Genomic DNA, 17,234 nt, shown 5'->3' with positions numbered 1-17,234 from the left:
AATATATTAGAGAACTTAAAATCGAAATAGCAATATATATTAAGACTCTGATTTTATTTTTTAAGCACTATAAATAGTTTATCACATTTTATAATCGATTTCACCGCGAGTGTCGAACCGTAAATCGATTATAGAATAATTTTTACTTTTAATAATGAAAATAAACTATATAATCTAATGGTACGATAAATTTACATTCGTATCGTTGGGAGTTTTTCGTTCGTTTATTTTTGTAACAACAAAGCATTTGCGAACTGAATTGTTTAAATTTATATATGTTCGATGACCTTTCATCGTTACGTAAGTAATTAAATACTGTCCTGTACGATTTGAATAATATTAGCATAACATTCGGACCGTCTAGAACATTTCATATAAGGATTAAGATTATTATCAGAACAAGACGAAATAAATATTTAAAATGTATTCAAGAAATATTTTTTTCTTTAAAAAGAAACTAGTAACCAACGATTCTATTTTAAAGTCAAAGTGGTTACGTTTTAAATAAAAAATCCACTAAACTCAAAGTAGTGCTACTACAGCGTCCGAAAACAACAAAGTTTTTTAAAAACCTATAGTGGACTTTTTGGAAGTCTGCAGAATGTCAAGAAGTCATTTCTCATTAGCACAAACTGTGGACGCTACATCGCGATATAGGTCACTACCGCAATGATGACTGAGATAGTGGGCATTCTGAAAGTTTGTATCAAAGGATTTATAATGAAATACATATTTATAAATTTTTTAAAATTTTAAATTCAAGTACGTCTAAAAAAAAGTTAAATAAAAAAAATTAATGATTTCATAATTTATAGACTTTTAAAATTTTAGTAAATAAAAAGATCAATAGCACGAACAAGATATTATATAATAGATCTTGATGCAATAGGCCTTGACCTCGGGGCAATGTGGCAAAAAAAAAAAACATGTTCCATCATATTGCATCGTAACGGGGTTAATTCATATTTCGAATCGCAATTTCCTTTCAACGTACCGTTATAAAATGAATGTATTTTGGGAATAATTGTTATTTTTTTATAGTAAATTTTACGAGACTAGACTTATGACGTTATTGATATTTTATAAATTCAGTTTTTACGTTACTTTTGTATCTTACTAGAATCGTTACAAGTTAAATTGTTCGCACAATTATTCGGCTACACGTATGTACATTACATTATGAATATGACATTTATACATTTAATAAACAAATAATTATGATAGCACTTTGTAAATAATTGAAAAAACATATATGAGAAAAACATAAATCAATCAAGTTTTCACTTAAAACTAAGCCAAAGATGACAAATAAACATAAAAACGGAAGATAATTATATTTAGGTAGTTAAAGTGTAAATCTATTACGTAAACTGTTTTCGAGTTAAATATATCTAATTATTACTTACAATACTTGTTGTATTTTTTGTAAGCACGTAATTAAAAATACATTATATCCATAAACACTTACAAAGCGATACAAAAAAAAATGGTGATTGGTTTCTCGCCATCGATATTACAAAACAAAAATAAAACAATACATTCGAAAATCAATGTAAAAAAAAAAGATTAATTAATAAATGGATTATCATTATTCGACTAAGTACGTCCTGATTAAATAATGAGTTTAATTGGAATTATATATTATTTTATTGGATTTTATTTTTGATATCAACGGTTTTTTTTTATTATTATTGATGTAAATGAATGTGTAGTTTATTTCTGTTTTCACGTTTCAACGCTTGAACCGGTTTTATTCTAAGACATTGATTTTTTTTTAAGTTAAACTCGAGCGAGTATATTTTCAAGGTCAAATTTGAGGACTTTTTTTATATATTTCAAGTTCCTGACGTTCCACTTGTAACACATTTATTCAACCCTAGACAACGATATATCTATATATATATATATATATATCTTGTCGATTTTATTTGTAGTAAAGGTATATATGGAAGTCGGTTTAATAATAATGTCGAAAGCAATGGAATTGACGACCTCCGTGGTCGAGTAGTGTGTACACCGGTTTTCATGGGTACGCCACTTCGAGGTACCGGGTTCGATTCCCGGCCGAGTCGATGTAGAAAAAGTTCATTAGTTTTCTATGTTGTCTCGGGTCTGGGTGTATGTGGTACCGTCGTTACTTCTGATTTTCCATAACACAAGTGCTTTAGCTACTCACATTGGGATCGGAGTGATGTATGTGATGTTGTCCAATATTTATTTATTGTTCGTTCAACGTTCTTTAAAGGTACTGTTGACATTAATGTTAAATGATAAATATAAAACTATACTCATAAACCTAATTTTGTAATTACAATTTGTCATATTAACGTCACAAAAATAGAGGAGTTAGTGTTTATGATTATTACATGTACGTGTAGGTGCATGCAGTAAAGGCGTGAAAGATAATAATAATTTCTAGACGGTTCTTCTCAGTAGAATTGATGTTCCGAACCGGCGACCAACATGCATCTACAGCTTTATATTTCGAAATTGAAATGACTATTTAAAAGTGTTAATGTTTTGAGCCTATGAATAAAGTTTATATTATTATTTCATTGATTAAAAGTCGATGTTTGAAGATTTATCAGCAGTGCTTTAAATTGACCAATCACGAGTGCGATTTATTTGACTGTTTATTCCTGAGTCTGAGAAGCCGATGTCGTAAATATTTTTGCTTGGTAATTGTAGAATAAAGAGTACGTTGATTGATACGTGGACTGTTTGGCGCTTACGTCGTTTCGGTTTAGAAACATTTGTTATTATAATTATCTAGATAGTAGGATATCGAAATAATTTTAGATCATTATTATTGCGAGCGAGGATTTAGGCGAATGCTATTCAAATAGAATAGTTAGGTATAAGTAATTTTACTGATAGTAGGACTGATTTGTTCTTCATCGAATATAATTTATTTATTTAAATCTCCTAATTAATCTTTTCCTGTATTGAATGTGCTAGTGTATATGCTGGTGGTAGGTACCACCCACTCATCAGAAATTCGACCGCCAAAAAACAGTATTGTTGTGTTCTGGGTTGAAGGATGAGTGAGCCAGTGTAACTACAAGCACAAGGGACATAGCATCTTAACTCCCAAAGTTGGTCGCGCATTAATGATGTAAGGAATGGTTAATATTTCTTACACCCCATTGTATATGGGTGTTGGTGACCAAGTGGTAAGTACCATCAGGTGGCCCATAATATGCTCGTCCGCCAACCTATGCCAGAAAAAAAATAAAAACGGTGGTAGATTTTTGACTATCAATAAGCAACTGTAACATTTTCTATATTTAATAAATATGATTGACTTTATTTATAAAATTGGAAATTACTTGATATAATATAAATATGTATATCTTCTATTTACGAAATTCTTGTTTTATGTATATTCCAAATATGGACATACAGATCGTGAAACGTGATAAATACTTGGATCAGATTATCGCCACATTTATTAAATTGATTGATTTATTAAATCGAATGGTATCAATCATATTATTCAATTGACACAGGACAGCTATCTAGATAGTTCGAAATAATCGTTAATCATATTTATAAAAACAAATGTAATTGATAATTTGGTAAATATTTTTTATATTTGAGAACAAATGTATTTGAAACTAGATAGAAAACAAATATTCTAAAAAAAATATTATTGATTAGAACTTCTTAACTGACAATTACCTGACAGTTGACAATCAGACACGTGCGTGTTCCAATCCATATCGGAATAAGTTTCCATACCTACTCAATAGTAAAACAGGCTTTAGACAAGCAGTAGAACAATTACGGGCTATGTTACTAATCTACTGATACGTTTTAAAAAGTTACTAACATACGTATTTTTGCTACGCTATATATACAGTCGGGGTAAGAAAAGGTTCGTCACCTTAAGGTCTATTTTCGTGTGCTCAGTATGAGCGATAATCTGTTTTATCGACTGAGTATGACATATTTGAGTTAGAAAAGGTTCGTCACCTTAAGGTCTATTTTCGTGTGCTCAGTATGCGCGATAATCTGCTTTACCGATCGAGTATGACATATTGCGTCGCAATGTACACTATTTTGAACCTAGTTATCATACTATGTTAGTTTAATTTTATGTGCAGTTTTCTGTTTAATGCTTTAGTTTCAAAATGTACTAATATTTTACGACTTGATAAAGGAATGAATTTGAAAACTGACGAAGGTTTTCTTTCTCTGACTGTACATGAAAATATTTAGAACAAATACAAAGACCATATTTATATTTGTCATGATGAAATAAAAAAAGTTTAATTTTATGATAAGCAGGATACAGCTGATATGAGTTTACAGGAGATTAAACATAGATATAAAAAAGTTATGCATGCTTGTACGAGCGCGTAAATGTCCACTTCTTCGACGTAATAAAAATAGTATTTATTTGTATCTAAGTAATTTATAAAAGTAAAATTATAACAATATATTAATTAATAATAAAATAATTATTATTATTATTATGATAAATGTAATTTCTTCTTTTTTCACCAATGCGATAACACACTCACAAATTTTATACATAGTAAGTACCTACAATACATTAAGGTGTGAAATTGTCTATTTCGACCGACTTAACACTTAATTAGCGGTTTAGTGAGAACTTCATTGTGTAGTTTTAACGTCACCATATCGAGATACAAAGACAACAGGTGGACAATAAATGCTACAATGTGGAAAGGGCCCATCGGCAAAAGAAGGGTAGGGAGACCGAGTAGACGATGGGCAGACGACTTAACGGAATTAATAGGAAAGGACTGGATAAATATCGGCAAAGACAGAGATGAGTGGAATGGACTGGAGGAGGCCGTCACCCGAGGAGGGGTCCATAATCAATAACAAAAATTAACTTTTACTAACATTTAGACATAAGGAAAACACTAAAATTTAACTGTTTTTATTTAACAAACTTAAAAGTTAGTATTTGTTAGTAGTTTACTAAAAAATGCTAACATTAGAATGGAAAATTAAGGTTATGGAAATAAAGGCTTTATTATTATTATTATAATGTCACCATATGCGCGCGGCATAAATATTCACTATCATAATTTTTCATATCGCATCAAAAGAAAAATAACTTAAACAATAATATATATTTTGATGAACAATGCACGTATGTAGTATTATTTAAATCAATTATTTTAATTCAACTTTGGTTTCCTCTGTTTTGTAAATCTTAATACATGATATGATGATGAATAGCTCACAACGTTATGTTCTAAAAATCAACTTAAAAGTGGATCGTCTATATTGAGATGTGACATTTGACAACGAGATCAAAGTTTGCTCGATGCATCACGATCTTACAGCTCTCATCTCAGGTAGTAATTTTAGTACCGATAAAAAAGTACTAAACGAACACATCGTATGAATCGCCACACCTTACGATGAAAGTTTAAGAGATTATTCCATCACGCAGCTCCATACTAAGTTCGTAGATACACGCGGACATTGAGGTGTTTTATCTGAAACATGCATTTCCTTACAATGTTTCTCTCCATTGTCGAGCAAGAGATGAATTTATAATTTATTTAAAAATTAAGCACACGAATGCTATAGTCTATTAGCGTTAATATTCGTAACGGATATAATTTTATCTAGATATGTTTATTGTGCCTTCGGAAAATATAGTGAAACCTTTCACCTTAATAAATAAATAGTGAAACAGGCTTCACATCATTTCGCACACCTCGTTGGCACGCCATAAAGTTGTCGACGTTAGCGCATCGCAAACGATAAAGTCCATTGAAAACTCCAAAACGTACAATAATGGGTTTGGTTTCAGTTGCTTTCGCTAATTTCAATTTACCGTAACCCGTCGGTGTTGTCATTTAAACAATTTTAACAAGAACATAAATTCCACGCCCATGTCAATATTTAGGTCGGCCGAGTGCCTCGAAGGCCTAGCGAGTCCATTTGGAGCCTAGGTATCTATTTATAGCTGGTAGAGCGCGGCTGGTGCTATGCGAAATGCTTATTAACTTGAGATCTTTATAGCAAATTCCTTATTTGCAGCTTTGCCTGCTAGATATATATATTTTAGTGCTTAAAGTCCGGTTATCGTTGGTACGCTTGTTGACGAACTATCAGACTACGACTTAGATATTTGATATAAGCAGCGCCTGATATATAAAAATTTAATGATCTAGATGATTCTAAAGGATTAGAATTCAAAAGTCAATAAACTTATAAAATCTACTAAATACCCATACATATTGCATTGGTTTCTTAAATGCGAAATCCGATACAAGAATCGAAAACAGGTATAAGTTATTCAGGTCACTGACTTGTTGCTGCTTTTACAAATATTTGGATTTTTGCCGTATCTACGTATAACAATATAAAAAAAAATCTCGTAAAATAATCTTTTAATTTGTATTGTTTAGAGTTAGACCTTCTAAACCAACGTCAATCAATTGTACTGCGAATTACGTACATCATCTAGGTCAATGTTCCATACGTGTTTCTTTTGCTCGACGTCTTCGAACTGGGGCATATAAATGAAGATTTACGGCGTCGATTTGTTTACAAAACTAACAAATTAATCTAAAAAAATTCCAATAAAAAATATATTAATTATAATATTGTTGATAACATTATGATTTCATTTCGAAGCTATCGAAGTTACCCAATAAAGTTATATTAACCTATTCCTTATACATTTTATTTATGTTCTAGAAGAAGACATCACAATATGTCTTAAGTCAACTTTGATGAGCCCTTTGATCTTATAACTCTATTGAAGTTTCAATAGACATTTAACCCATTTAAGGAAACTTACATAAGTTTAGGCGGTATTTAGTTAAAATTTAAATTGTATAATAATCTTGCGGTATAAGTTCACGTATGAACGATGAAAAATAAAACAAATTGTCACTATAATGTAAGACTGGTAACTCAATCATAGACAACTCGTGGAAAAAATAATTCTAATCGGAAGTAAAAAAATATCAATCTCAAATCATTTTTCAAATACAGTGCAATTAGTAATAAATTGGCTACAATATGTTCTATAAACTACAACGTCAACAACTCAATTAAAGCAAATTTAAACGCGTTAGTAATGAATTGAAAGTTATACACAGACGTTTTTGGTTTTAGACAAAATGATCATAATAAAGTAAAAGGACTGAGATTAATAAGCATCGGGTTTCAAAGAAACCGCCACCCGCGGGCAACAGTTGCGACACTAGTGTAGCGAGACAATGGACAGTAAATATTAGATTATGCGCCTGTCTCCGCAATCCCGACTTCATTAAATCTCGCCCACGGCTGCCCTCTATCGGCTAAACCTGTAGGCGGCGTGGTTTCTAATTTGAAATGGCCAAACCTAACTTCGAATTTATCCATTTCTTCGATCAACTCCTGTCGTGTGATTTAAAATTTGAACGCTGTCATACACGACAACGACAAGATTTGCCCTTTCGGTGATATTAAAGTCGGATTAAACTTCCATTTAATATACAATATTATATTACATCATTTGTCACAGTGTAATTTATATTCTTAATAATTAGTTAGGCGTTCGATTGTTTCATATTTATTTAGAAAGTATTGCATAATTATTATAATGTTAATATGATCAGATTATCTTTCTCTGAAATCAAATTACGAAGCCTAATTATGACACGTGTAATTATTCTATCTGTTTTTATCAATTTCTTTACAGTATCTGTCATTAAATAGATTTAATTATATGAGATAACATTAAACTAGATAAGTTCCACGACATTTTTTTTATTTGTTTTGATTTCGTCATCGATATACTTCAGTATTAACAGACGAGATTACACCTGAAATACTTCATCTCTGATCCTAACTGTGTTAGTTATAAATAAATATTTCATATTCATGAAGGAGTTTGTCTATTTTTATACTATGAATAATGTTCCGATGATTGTGTTCATTCCGGTGTTACCGGTTAGTCTCGACAAGTAATATATTAGATGATTTGCTTTACAGTCGTCACAACAATTGAACTTGCTAATGAAGCTTACCAGACCGTAGGATTTAGACACCAGTTAAATCCGATTTGTCCGAAGTGGACGCCAATCTAGATCTTATCTTTATCGGATTAAATCATATGATCGTGTGTAGTTAAAAGTTCAGCTCACGAGTAGTGTCACCGGTTGCAAGGCATACAACCCGCCTACTTCGTACATTGCTCTATCGGGGAAAGCTGTTTTGACTTTTGCAATCTTGTTCTCACAAGTGTATTGTGGAGTCAGCAAGGACATACACTAGGCCCTAAATTATTCGATACGTATGAAAGTGACTTATAATCTCTACCTACTCACTGTTCAAACCAAATCAGAATTAATAATTAAACACGGTATTATCTCTTAAGTTATATATTAGTTAGAATATCTAAATATAACTCAAGGCCGAAGTCCGCTCACATGAATAGCACTGGCGCTAATGTCATTCGGAAAGAACCCGAAACTTTTGTTTGATTTATTTCGAGCATTACATTGTCGGTATTAATTCGATAAGAAATTAATCTGTTGTTTTCAACAATCTTTAATAATTTTTTTGAATATATTTTAATTTTAGAATTTTGTACAATTTTGTACATTCAGCGTGCAATAATTATTATGCATATCTAAAGTCCGCTATTTAGATCGTAAACAGTATTCACAGTTAATGTCAACAAACTCGCATATTCGAACCCGGGTCACGATTACACTCGCGGCCACTTCCTCTCGCCCCACTCGTGTATCCATGTTGTTAGGTCCTTACAATATAACTTCTCTATAGATAATAACGCATTAGAAAATTATGATTAAAATTTTCTCAGTTCAGCTCTTTCTTAATATTCGAAAAACAAACTACTGAATAATCAGAAATGACATTCGAAAATAGCTATATTTTGAACAAAATTCAACCGTTATAACTGCATTTGTAGTTGATCAATTTTATTATTTTTTACTTAATTAGCTTCTAGTTCAAAATATCGTTTGATCATAAATCGATATGTCACCTGAAGGAAGTTCACTGACCCCAAATATTTAATGAAATTGCAACAAACATCTATAATTTTTCAAGCAGCATCAATTATATTTCTACGTACGTCTTTATGAATCAGCTAATTACATCCCATCAGTAGAACAAGTTATAACTTCGATCTCACATTTTCTTCTTCATAATATTTCTCTTTCACTTATAATTTAACATCGAACTCTAAATTGCAAACATTTCTCATATATACGGAGTAAACGTAATTAAAATCGACTTCGATCAATATTATTCAAGAATATCAAGAATTCTCGCTCGATATGGAAGTGTACTTGTGTTTATATTTAGATCTGTCGTTGTGGTTGGAATGTTGCAATATTGGGGATAGGATTCGAACCGCAAACTATTGCGTAATCGAGGTCCAATCAATACTCTATTGTAACATTAAATTGTTGGAAACAACGTCTCGAATGACAATATTTAGTGGTGTTCGAGTGGGAAATGAAATCTTTGATAATATTACAATATTAACTTCGAGTCGAAGTTTTGTCCGTATCGAATTTGCTAATTTTCACAGGAGCTTACTTTACTGGTTCGTTGAACTATTATGTATGGATAAATTCCGAACTAGTCACTGAAATGTTAAATATATATATATAACCTCTATGCTAATACACCAATTAAGTAACCGTAAGCAAATGTATTTTTTAATCATTAAAATCCATTTTAAAGTTTTTGCGTGAAAGTGTCCATACATACGTCCATACATACAAACTTCCCCTTTATAATATTAGTTAGGATGTACCTTACATACAAATTATAAGAAATAAATAAAATATATAATGTCGTATCGACTATTAATTTAATTTAATAATTTAAGTTTCACTTACAACACTGATATCTAACTTTCAAGCGATAAAAATACATGTAGTACTTATTCTACTTAAAAACTAAACGTTAAACATAAGGAGAATGCATCAAGTTGAATTGAACAAACTAAAGAACAGCCTGGGAATAATTCTCATAACCATATATGTAGGTAACATTAAACGATAAATGACAGATGCATCCAGTTTGCATTTTCTCGTATAGAGATCTGTTACTCATTAACAAACTCAAATCGAAAAATATATATATGTATAATTGATGCAAAAAAAAAAAAGTTCCGTTTACATATAAGTGATCGAAATTTAAATATTTTTTTGCTGTCCTTCTTAGTCGTCTCACGCACACAAAGACATATTTTAAGCACGTCACTCATACCAATGCACGTCGATAATTTGGCAAAGAGGGGCGCGCCGTCGTTAGCGAATAGGTCTATACGTATTTTTCTGACGTTTCATTGATTGAAACGAGCTATTGACCCGACTCGAGTTTAATAGTCTCGTTATTGAAAGCTAATCGAAGTTACGTTTAATTCTCTTTAATTACGTTAATAAAGATATAAATGGTAATAACTTTGAACTATTATATTATATTATAATTATTATCGAATCAACACTGACTGTTTGGGTATATTTCTAATCTTCATTATAATGGTTAAGAGTTCAAGTATAATTCAGTCAGTTTAGATATATTTTATCATAGTGTGGAAAGCATATATTTTTCTGGAAATTGTTTTACTAAATATACAGTTATTTAATTCACGTGTTAATAATACATTCATTGGAAGTATAAAATGTTAAAGCACGAAAATTTTAAAACGTATATGCGGTTTCCATTTTCCAAATCATAATAAAAACCTGACCGGTGTCCGGTGAGTCCCACATACCCCCCCACTTCCACGTGGGGGAAAAGCGTAACGTGTTTTTCCAGCGAGAATAAAAAGGATTAAGTTGGCTTAAAACAATTTCCTGTCTTCACAAGCAACTAAAGTCGTGCAACGAATGAGTTAAATTAAAAATTAGGTGCAGATAATTACATAGATTGGCATCCGGTATCAAATGGATCCTCGGTATAATAAAACCCGAGGGCTAATACTTCGTGTTCAATTTCTCACGTAGCATAATTCTGCCGTTTTGTTAATTAATCGCAGGTTCCTTTTTTTAATACAATACAACGTTTATGCAATTTCTACGATAATGAGACCCGAAATGACCTGAATCATAATCGAATGCTGATATATCGGTCTTGGGGATTTTTCGCATTTATTCTAATGGTTGTATTCGTGTACCAATAAATGGAATGTAAACATTTTTTTTTATTCTCAAATTGATCTCATAGTTTTTGATGTAAACTTCAAACGAATAAAATTCGTTCTGTATCATATCATATACAATCTTGTTCCACAGACCGGTAATCAAATAAACTTGTGTTTAAAATGCATTTAAATTTATTTTAATTGCAACTAGTTTTGTGTAATGTAGGTGTATTAAGCAACAGCGTCGTATGCTAATTCCTTGGCTACACGTTATCTCAGCATCTCAGACGTAGCTATTGACCCATAGCTGTATCGAGATCGACCAATTAGTTTCTGTCGAGTGATATCTTTAAGTCGAGCAGTTTCAGTGGTTTCTTGTTCGACATAAATTTTATTTTATTTTTTCCAATTGGCAACATTATTGAATATCCGCATCGACATTCCGTTTTATGTTAAAATACGTAATAATTCAGGTAATATATAAACTGCTGTTCCGGAAATTCGTACGAATGTTTCTTGCAATTATTTGAAAAGAGTACGAATCGAAATTACTACTGTTAACGTTGTTGCCAGTCGTTATAACTAAAGACTACATTTACGTCGGTACCTATAATACAAATAACGTCAAGTAACGTAACTCTTTTTTTTTTTTCTTTTAATAAACACTATTAATTATACCCAATACTAATGACACATCTAACGTCGACGTATGCAATCAATTTATCGTTACAAACGTATCCGTCACTCGTAACTAGGTCCCGCAGTTGCCGCAGTGTAACATCGCTTGCAAGTTACTATTAAAGTCGATACATAAAAACGGACATAAGTTTAAATATAGTAGTTGCAGACTTCTTGTCGTGACGGGATGCACCGCATTCCGAACAGTTTCGTTATCGTCCTTGATAATGCAGCTAAATAAAATATTTTTTGTTTGTCATTACAAATATCTCGCAGTTCGTCAGTGGCTTTGTTGTTGCATAAACACAAACATCTCGTATCCAAACAAATATTACTAACGCAATCACCTTTTATCAACAGTCTGTCGATGCCTAACGCACGTCAAGATGTGACACGAGAGAGATATAAAGCGAGGTTCCGTATAACGTCGTTATTCTGGGATACTTACTAAGACAATGTAAGAATAGACAATAAAATAAAATGACGTTTCGAGACTGACGCAACGATTTCCCGCCAACGCTACCGCGTACAGAAACAGAAAGTGCAGTGTAATTTTGAATCGGACCATTTGGTGCGAACTTTAAAATTCGAACGTTAAATATTCAATTTAAAAAAAAAGATCGTTAAAAATAAAGTCGAGGTACGCGAGTGTTTTGGAGGGTGTGAAGGGAGTTTCGCGTGGCGTCGTGATAGGTGCGCACTCTCGCCAATGCGGCGGCGGCGTGAGCGCGATGTCGCCGCCGCGGGCGCTGCTGGCGGCTCTACTGCTCTGTCAACTGCTGTCGTACGGTGGCCACCAAGGACTCACCAAGATATTCTACACGTAAGCCTCATCACCAATATACATATACCTAGAATGCGTATATACATACTTCAGTGGACCTAATTATTGTGTTAAAAAACATGATATCTTCGTTCCCTACTGACTGTCAGAGTTATTTACTACTTTTAATTCCTATGACAGTATTGTAACAGGGTGTAAGAAATATGACGATGGTATCATAACTGTAGGTAGAATGATTTCATTTTTTTTTTGCCATGTCTCTTGTCGAACAGTGCATCAAATGTATGAATTGAAAGGCTTTTCTATAATATTCATTCAATCGAATATCATTCGTCTGACGTGATAAATAAATTGTAAATTTAATCTTTCTAATGTTGGCGCCATCTTGAAAACAAATTCGTCCATTGCCATCGAGTGAAGCCAAAATTAAATTCATTAATACAATCTTGACATTGATAAAACATGTTGTGACAGTTCCAAAACAACCAAACGGTTCAATCGACCTTCAATTTATACAATTATCGACGTTTCACCGGTGACATTTGTGTTATATTATAAGGATTATTGGAGTAGTATTCGTCGTATGGTCGGGATTCGGAAAACTAATACGAATTTCCTTGTCTTGAACTTTTTATTGATGACTTTTCAAAGCTCGTTAAGCTTCAAAGCTAGAAAATCGGTTGACATACATATGAGAAAAAAGTTTTGTCTTCGCCTGTGTATGATATTATAGGTGTATCTTCTATCGATCAGATTCACAGGCTCCACCTTTTTATTACCAGAATTTAAAACCTGCCAGTTGATTCTTGTCTATTGTACTTCGCTAAATTTCAGTGAAATATATTCCAGTGCTTTATTTAAGTGTTTAATAAGCCAGATGAACGTTATTTACCTATTTGTTTTGATATAATCCTTTAATTGTCTCTGAGATTATCCATAGAAGCTTCCATGAACCAGAGCACAACAATATTGAGTATTGTTGTTTGGCGATAGAATAGTTGATGAGGGAGTGGTACCTACCCAGGACCAGTATCAGGATATCTCTGCAGTTCTTCTTTCAGTCTTCGATGTGATAATTAATATCAATCGAGTTATTTATTTATGGAAGAAAGTGCTTTTAGTTTTAGTATCTTTGCATCTATAAATCTTCTGTGTATATGTGTATGTGTGTGTGTGTGTGAATGTAAATGGTTTAGTTTTAGTATCTTTGTATCTATAAATCTTCTGTGTGTGTGTGTGTAATTTGTGTTTTGTTAGGGCTGCGATCGGGAAGTAAATAAATATCTTATTTCACTCAGATGAAATCCCTACGGGCAACTAATATATAATATAAATTGTGTTTTTAGAACCATATATAATATATTCAATGATTAATGTAAATAAAATAAAAATATTTAAATGACTGAACAATTATTAAATTTATCAACATCAATTTCGGTCTTTGTGCTTCCTTTCTTGAGATATTTTTGCCAGTATCTCCGACAAATGACATCCCTTGATCTATCTTCTATGTTTGCCAACCATGAATACCACTGTGTTGTGAATGAAATCCAGCTGTCTGTCCTTTCTCATATGACAAGTCTATATAAACCAAAAGATATGGGCATCTATGTCTCATTTCCCATACATTCGCAAAGGAAATCAGATACTTCCTGTTGACCTAGGATCATAAAATTTGGCAAAAAGCAATATTTCGTAGCACAAGTATAGGAAAGAAACCGAAAATGACATGATTTTATTATTATATATATATTATTTTGTTCAATATTAAACTGGTCGTTGAAGTTCAAGGTCGTTCGTAATTATTTATCATGCTCAATATGTTCAAAGTCAAAGTCAAAGTCAATAATCTTTATTCAATATAGAAATGTTTACACTTGCTTATTGATAGTCAAAAATCTACCACCGGTTCGGAATTTAACACCTCGGACCTGAGAAGAACCGGCGAAAGAAATTCAGCGGGATTTTTTTTTTCTTTTCCATTTTGCATGTACAATAATAATTATATTTTAGCTATTTGACACAGCCTGGAGGCGATCATTTCATTCCCAAGGTCAACTAAGTTAATTAAGTCAACTAAGTCAACTAAAAAGTAATTAGTGTTGTAATATCCTTTAGCACACAAACGCTCTTTAACGATTCTTTTGAATTTTATAATTGAATAATTTTGAACGTTTTCTGGGATCCTGTTGTAAAAACGTATACATTGCCCCAAAAAAGAGTTACTAACTCTGTGTAATCGGGTACTTGGAGTAACAAATTTATTCTTGTTCCTAGTGTTAATAGAATGTACGTCACAATTTCTGGGAAAATCATTTATGTTTTTGCGTATATACATAACATTATCAAAAACAAATTGAGAAGCGACAGTCATTATTTTAATTTCTTTAAATTTACCTCTTAACGAATCTTTTGGGTCCAGGTTATAAATTGCACGAATAGCCATCTTCTGCAGTACAAAAATAGTATTAATGTCAGCTGCATTACCCCAGAGTAGGATGCCATACGACATTATACTGTGGAAATAACTGAAGTACACAAGGCGAGCCGTATCCACATCAGTCAAAAGTCTAAATTTTTTTTACCGCATAGGCTGCAGAGCTGAGTCCATTCGCCAATTTATTTATATGGGGGCCCCATTGGAGCTTAGAGTCTATTGTCATACCAAGGAACTCTGTTGATTCTAAAACATCTAATACTTCCCCGTTTAAAAGTACACTCGTTTTAACACATCTTACATTGGGAGTAGTGAATTTAATACATTTTGTCTTTTACTATTTAACATTAAATTATTAACACTAAACCAATTTACTATTTCAGAGAGAGCATTGTTCACATCGTCATATATTGACAGACGTCTTTTTATTTTAAAAATTAAAGAAGTATCATCAGCAAACAATACTATCTCGAGTTTATCATCTAGGAGATGTGGCAGGTCATTTATATAAACAAGGAAGAGAAATGGTCCAAGAATTGATCCTTGAGGGACCCCCACAGTAACTGGAGACCCGGGAGATCTCTTTCCATTTACATCAACCCTCTGAATCCGATTGCTCAGATACGAAATCAGAAGACTGAGTGCAGTATCCCTAGTTCCATAATGACGTAGCTTCCTGACCAAAGTTTCGTGTTGCACACAATCAAAGGCCTTAGATAAATCACAAAATATCCCTAAGGCGTCCTGTGATTCCTTCCAGGCCTTGTAAATATTTTTAACGAGCTCAACACCAGCGTCAGTTGTCGAGCGACCCCTTGTAAATCCAAATTGTTTCTTGTGTAGCAACTTGTTATTGTTATAATGTACTAGCATTTGATTTAGTAATAACTTTTCAAAATTCTTGCTAAGAGTTGGTAGTACAGAGATGGGCCTATAGTTGTTGGGGTCTGATGTGCTACCTTGTATGTATGATGTAGTACTACTAGAGCGTTTTCGATATAGCGATCGTTTTCAGATAAAGAACATCGTGCAACAGGGCGATATATTTTGTTGTTTCGGAGCCGGTTCTTAGAAAATGTGCTGTTAACATTTAAGATAATTACTTACAAAGTCTATTTATACATTAAGTAAAAGTTTAATGTATCGGCTCTGTATATAAAATACAAGTTACATTGTAAACCTAAAATACACATTTAATTTTGTTTATTTTGTACGTAATGAGGGTTTTATTTAACAGTTATTTTACCGTCTAACATCAATGTATTGTTGTGTTCTCGTTAAAAAAAAGTGATTGAACCATTACTATTGAAAAAACAAAGGGTATTTTGAAACCGAGATTGGTGGCGCATAGCACATAATGGTAAAAAAAGGTTACATTTCTTACATTGTCAATTTGGCATTATTGGCCGCACACACGCCATTGAATGGCAAATATGCGCGACCTGTCAATATCAAAGGAAATAAGCCAATTATTGTATAAAAATGTATATATACTGTAATATAAGTTAATAAGTTAAAGATCTAATCACTCACAAAGGCGCGCCCCTCCATATTAAATTCCTATCGTCGTGTATGAGTGAGTGGCGCTCGAGCTAACGAGATGTCTTAATGTGCGTGAGACGCTTTATATTTGTTAAATTTATTTTATTAAAAATTATTAATTTTTTTTAACATTTAATATTAAATTCGTGTCAAATTCTCGCCTTCTTGACTAGATCCTTACTTAACTTTCGAACACCTATATGTATGTAAACGGAACCTTAGGTATAATCAAAGATTGACAATCTTTATTAAATAATGAAACATTACACTTACCTATTGACTGTCACAAAATATACCAACGGTTCGGAAAGAAACACCTCGGACTTTTTTTTTCTTTAGATAATTATTTTATACTGTCGGTTGTTAGAATTTATAATTGTATTAAAAAAATACATTTCTATGTCAGTCCTTGAGAAATTTCTAGAATCATTCAGACGAAAAAGTAGAACAAACTCTTTATAAATGCGAATAATAGTAATAGTAATTAACATCTACTTATAATAAATTAGCAAGAAGTTTTATTCGATTATTTTTCATGATTATTTAAAAACAATTATCACACAATCATGAATCACTAAATTGTAGTCTATGTATCTAAATAAAAAAAGGTACGAGCCTATAAAAGCTTCTTAAGGAGAAGTTGTGGTGGATACACGAGTGGCAGAATTTCATTAAAATTAGAC

The 17,234-nt window shown here is 32.2% G+C and overlaps 1 protein-coding gene across 4 annotated transcripts in view; it reads left to right on the top strand.

Moving 5' to 3' along the window:
- The window catches only part of LOC113396641 (SUN domain-containing ossification factor), a 76,823-nt gene that overhangs the window by 54,361 nt on the left and 5,228 nt on the right, over window positions 1-17,234 (top strand). For 2 of the 4 annotated variants that reach the window (XM_026634658.2, XM_026634660.2), the window contains exon 2: window positions 12,149-12,611. The exons of 1 other annotated variant lie outside the window; for it this stretch is intronic. In XM_026634658.2, coding sequence (XP_026490443.2) covers window positions 12,520-12,611 — 92 coding nt within the window. In that variant the 5' untranslated portion in view covers window positions 12,149-12,519. The remainder of the gene's footprint in view (window positions 1-12,148; window positions 12,612-17,234) is intronic. One more of the 4 variants, XM_026634661.2, reaches the window with a different exon arrangement.

This window comes from Vanessa tameamea, chromosome 4, assembly GCF_037043105.1.
Source record: "Vanessa tameamea isolate UH-Manoa-2023 chromosome 4, ilVanTame1 primary haplotype, whole genome shotgun sequence".
In the NCBI taxonomy this organism is placed as follows: domain Eukaryota; kingdom Metazoa; phylum Arthropoda; class Insecta; order Lepidoptera; family Nymphalidae; genus Vanessa; species Vanessa tameamea.
Note: the sequence above shows the minus strand (reverse complement) of the source record. Positions and strands in the feature narration are given on the sequence as shown.